The sequence below is a fragment of the Ammodytes marinus genome, assembly GCF_949987685.1.
Source record: "Ammodytes marinus genome assembly, chromosome: 22".
Classification (NCBI taxonomy): domain Eukaryota; kingdom Metazoa; phylum Chordata; class Actinopteri; order Uranoscopiformes; family Ammodytidae; genus Ammodytes; species Ammodytes marinus.
Genome location: NC_137226.1, coordinates 1,770,596 through 1,775,595, shown reverse-complemented (window position 1 = coordinate 1,775,595; position 5,000 = coordinate 1,770,596). Strand labels below are relative to the sequence as shown.

Genomic DNA, 5,000 nt, shown 5'->3' with positions numbered 1-5,000 from the left:
GACCATTGTAGAAAAGGCCCCAACGTTCAGAAGTTACAGTGTTGTTATTTCTTACAGTGTGTTAAGATGTGTTTTGTTCAGTCGGACAGAGAGCCTGTTTAGTAAGTTTCCTTTCTCTTCCCCCTCGGTCAGATGTGTGAGCGTTGCCGCAGTAAGCGATCATTCCACATGGAAACGTGTTTATCTGAGTTTAAATGTGAATCACCCGTGTGTGAGTATGTACATGCAGTCCCGATCGCTGTTATAATATAGTTTGCATGTTATTAACGGCTGTGATTCGCGGGTCGCAACAGCTGTTCTAACGTCTCCTCACGAGCGGAGTTTAAGCCTTTGTTCTTTTCCCGCGATCTATATGCTGCTGTGCCTGTGAAAGAAGGAAAATAAAGAGCGGATAAACCATACTCCTCCTCTCCTAGTCTCATGCTTATAATCTGACGCCTTTGGCCATAAGTGGTGTTCTGGCCGACACCTCTGAAGTGAAACCTGTGATACAAGCAGATCAGAGCGGTACCAATACATCCACCAGTTTCCTCCGCTACAATATAACTCATGTGCGTGCGCGGAGGCAGTAGGTTGTAAGTCTGCTTGTGGAAATAAAGTTTCTTCAACAAAAAAAAATAAAACCCCGGGGATGGGAACAGGCCCCCAGGATGCTGCCTTCTCCGAGCAGCCAGCATGGACTAGTGGCCAACCCATTGGTACTGCATGCTGTGAATGGGAGCTTATTTTCATGGTAGCCCTAAGGCAGATTTCCCCGTCCACACCGATACAAGCGGCGAACAAGATTGTGTCGCCGCAAAAATTTTCTGGATATCAATCATAGGCTCAAACTTATCTTGAGACCATATACTATTAAAACTGAAGTTTTTTCATTTCAAAACGCCACATAAAGCGTTTTATTAGCCCAACGGCTTTTAACGGCTTTCAGTTTGTTTTCGAGGGAGGAGGAGGGAGCGGCACGTCATACACTTGGGCGTGCCAGGGCTTACATGAAAGCAATATGGCAGCTTCCTTGTTGCTTCTCTGCGCCTGAGCAGCTTTCATATGAATGGGCGCCATTTTTCAATACGGTGTCCATTTCTTTATATGTCCATGGATGGGAATGAGGGGTGGGGGGGGGGGCATTGGAGGGAGGCGGGATGGTCTGATAGTGCTGTAATTCTCAATTGCAGGATCGGTAAGAGTTCCTTTAACGAGCAATTTAATTAAGTTATGTAGAGATGAAGATTGAAGAATAATCCAGACTGGTCTCTTAAATTTTTCTGTAGCTGTATATAGATCAAGGCAAGTTTATTTCAATAGCACAATTCAGACACAGGGCCACTCAAAGTGCTTTACAGGGGCATGAAATACATCAAGCATAGAATACACATTAGAAAGCAAATGACAAATATGAAAAGAAATAAAACATTTAAATAATATAGAAAATGCAGGTTAAAAGGGAAACAGAAACGTCTTCAGATTTGACCTAACAGCCGAGAGTTGCAGCAGACCTCAAGTTTTCAAAAAAATTGTCAAAAAAACATAAACAAGCTGGTAGCTAATAGCAGGTAAGCTCAGTTTAGCAAGGCAAGGCAAGTTTATTTATATAGCACAATTCAGACACAAGGCCACTCAAAGTGCTTTACAGGGGCAAGATCAGAATACATAAAACACATTAGAAGACATTTAAAAGCGAATGAAAAGAAGCAAATAAAAAATAAATTGCAGGTTAGTAATTAGCATAGTTTAGCAATTAGCTTAGTTTAGCAATTAGCTTAGATTAGCTTACCAGTAGCAGCACGGTGACACATATGGCGAGCCCTCGTAAGTAACTCCTGCACCCAGCCATGACCGAGAGAGTCTGAGAGAGTGAGAGCTGAAATAGAACCAGAGTTAAGACCAGAGCCGACTGCCTGTGTGTGTGTGTGTGTGTGTGTGTGTGTGTGTGTGTGTGTGTGTGTGTGTGTGTGTGTGTGTGTGTGTGTTGATGTGATTGTGCGTGTGTGTGTGTGTGTGTGAGAGAGAGAGAGAGATAGTGTGTGTGTGTGTGTGTGAGAGATAGTGTGTGTGCGAGAGAGAGTATTTGCGCGTGTGTGTGTGTGTGTGTGTGTGTGTGTGTGAGAGAGAGAGAGAGATAGTGTGTGTGTGTGTGTGTGAGAGGGATAGTGTGTGTGCGAGAGAGAGAGTATTTGTGTGTGTGTGTGTGTGTGTGTGTGTGTGTGTGTGTGTGTGTGTGTGTGTGTGTGTGTGTGTGTGTGTGTGTGTGTGTGTGTGTGTGTGTGTGTGATGGACGTTGTTTAAAGCTCAAGAGTGTTTGGCTGCAGAACCAAGAACATGACCAAGTTTGGAAGATCAGCTGGAGCAGAGGCAAACTAGTGGAATACATTGTGTGTGTGTGTGTGTGTGTGTGTGTGTGTGTGTGTGTGTGTGTGTGTGTGTGTGTGTGTGTGTGTGTGTGTGTGTGTGTGTGTGTGTGTGTGTGTGTGTGTGTGTGTGTGTGTGTGTGTGTGTGTGTGTGTGTGTGTGTGTGTAGCTAAAGGTGGAGTCAGTGATTCTGGAGAACGCTTGTTGTCAAAATAACTTTTTCGTCAAAATCAGTGAATATCGGGGGCGCCTTTAGCTCAGTTGGTAAGGCGTCCCCCCTCCCGGGCCGGGCCCAGCAGCAGACCCGGGTTCGATTCCAGCCCGCGGTCGTTCTCTGCATGTCACTCCCCTCTCTGCCCCATTTCACCTCTGTCTCTGCACTATCAATAAAAAGCATAAAAATGCCCAAAAAATATCTTTAAAAAAAAAAAAAAAAAAAAAAAACAGTGAATATCTCCTCATGTCTGTGCTGTGTGTGTGTGTGCGCTGAAAAGAAAATCCAGTGTTTATACACACAGCCTAGACTCTGTAAACTGGTATTGTGTTAGCTATGGTGGGCCCCCTTTGTTTACATAGCAGTTTACAGAGCCTAGGCTGTGTATTAACAACTGATTTTGACAACAAGCGTTCTCCAGAATCACTGACTACACCTTTAACTGTGCAAACTGAGCGAGAGGTTACTCCAGGTAACAATTATATCTAATTACAAGGAAGGAAGTCGGAAACAGTGTGTGTGTGTGTTTGTTTGCGTGTGTGTGTGTGTGTGTGTGTTTGTTTGCGTGTGTGTGAGAGTGTGCGTGCGTGTGTGTGTGTGCATGTGTACCTGTCTATGTTGTGTGTGTGTGCGTGCATGCGTGCATTTGTGTGTGTGTTCAAGCGTGCATGCGTGCGTTCATGTATGTGTGTGTGTGTGCATGTGTATGTGTGTGTGTGTGTGTTGAGAGAAAGTGAAAGTATAACTAAGATTAAAGACATGAGGAAAAGGAGGAAGTGGAGCGAGGGAGGGGTGATGGAGCGAGGGAGGGGTGGAGCGAGGGAGGGGTGGAGCGAGGGAGCGAGGGAGGGGTGATGGAAAAACAACATCAATATAATCACATCATGTTTCATAAACAGTTTAATGAACCAACGACAAAACAAGATGAAACAGATTGTCGGCCATTTTGCATTAGACTCAACACACTAACACTGACGCCTTTCACATCAACGTGTTCCTTTCGGTCTTTCCTGGTCCCCTCCCCAGCTGTGATCGGCACAAAAACATCTGATTAGACGTCACACACACACACACACACATGCACACGCATACACACACACACACATGCACACACACACACACACACACACACACACACACGCACACGCACAGGCAAGTACGCACACACACAGGCAAGTATGCACGCACGCACGGACACACGCACAGACACACACACACACACACAGGCAAGTACGCACGCACGCACGGACACACACACACACACACGCACACGCACAGGCAAGTACGCACGCACGCACGGACACACACACACACACACACACACACACACACACTCTCCTACTTCCTCCCTTGTAATTTATAACCAACTCAACAATTCAGTGAGAAGGGTTAGGTGAGGGGCAGTTTTTATTTTATCTTTTTTAAGATAAATTTGGGGCATTTTTTTTTTTTTGCTTCAATGGAAAGTTATTTAGAGAGCCAGAGATGAGATGTGTCAGAGAGGGGAATGACATGCAGAGAACGACCCGGGCTGGATTCTAACCCAGGTCTGCTGTGAAGAGGACAGACAGACAGACAGACAGACAGACAGACAGACAGACAGACAGAGAGGGGAATGACATGCAGAGAACGACCCGGGCTGGATTCTAACCCAGGTCTGCTGTGAAGAGGACAGACAGACAGACAGAGAGGGGAATGACATGCAGAGAACGACCCGGGCTGGATTCTAACCCAGGTCTGCTGTGAAGAGGACAGACAGACAGACAGACAGACAGACAGACAGACAGACAGACAGAGAGGGGAATGACATGCAGAGAACGACCCGGGCTGGATTCTAACCCAGGTCTGCTGTGAAGAGGACAGACAGACAGACAGAGAGGGGAATGACATGCAGAGAACGACCCGGGCTGGATTCTAACCCGGGTCTGCTGTGAAGAGGACAGACAGACAGACAGAGAGGGGAATGACATGCAGAGAACGACCCGGGATGGATTCTAACCCGGGCCTGCTGTGAAGAGGACAGACAGACAGACAGACAGACAGAGAGGGGAATGACATGCAGAGAACGACCCGGGCTGGTTTCTAACCCGGGTCTGCTGTGAAGAGGACTGAGACTCTATGGGGGTGGGGGTGCTTGTTGTCAAAATCAGTGAATATCTCCTCATGATCCGCTACCTGTCTGTATTGTGTGTGCACTGAAAATAAATCTGGTGTAAATACACAGCCTAGGCTCTGTAAATGGGCATGTAAACAAAGGGGGCCCACCGTAGCTAGCAACACACCAGAGGGGTATACTACGAAACAAACTCAACAGAGCCCGGCTCTCTTTTCTTGATCTGGTTCAACATGACACATAGGCTACCCTCGCTCAGAGCTAACCGGTATCACGAAGGAAGTTATCAACCTCTTATGTTGAACGAGGGTTTCGGCTTCAGGCTCT

At 46.5% G+C, this 5,000-nt stretch overlaps 2 protein-coding genes across 2 annotated transcripts in view; both read right to left on the bottom strand.

The window, feature by feature from the left end:
* The window catches only part of LOC307268735 (uncharacterized protein), a gene marked incomplete at both ends in the record, with an annotated part of 10,474 nt that extends 8,643 nt beyond the window's left edge, over positions 1–1,831 (bottom strand). Inside the window, one exon of the mRNA XM_080051471.1 lies at positions 1,772–1,831. Coding sequence (XP_079907597.1) covers positions 1,772–1,831 — 60 coding nt within the window. The remainder of the gene's footprint in view (positions 1–1,771) is intronic.
* The window catches only part of tspan9b (tetraspanin 9b), a 52,142-nt gene that overhangs the window by 19,337 nt on the left and 27,805 nt on the right, over positions 1–5,000 (bottom strand). The window lies entirely within an intron of this gene.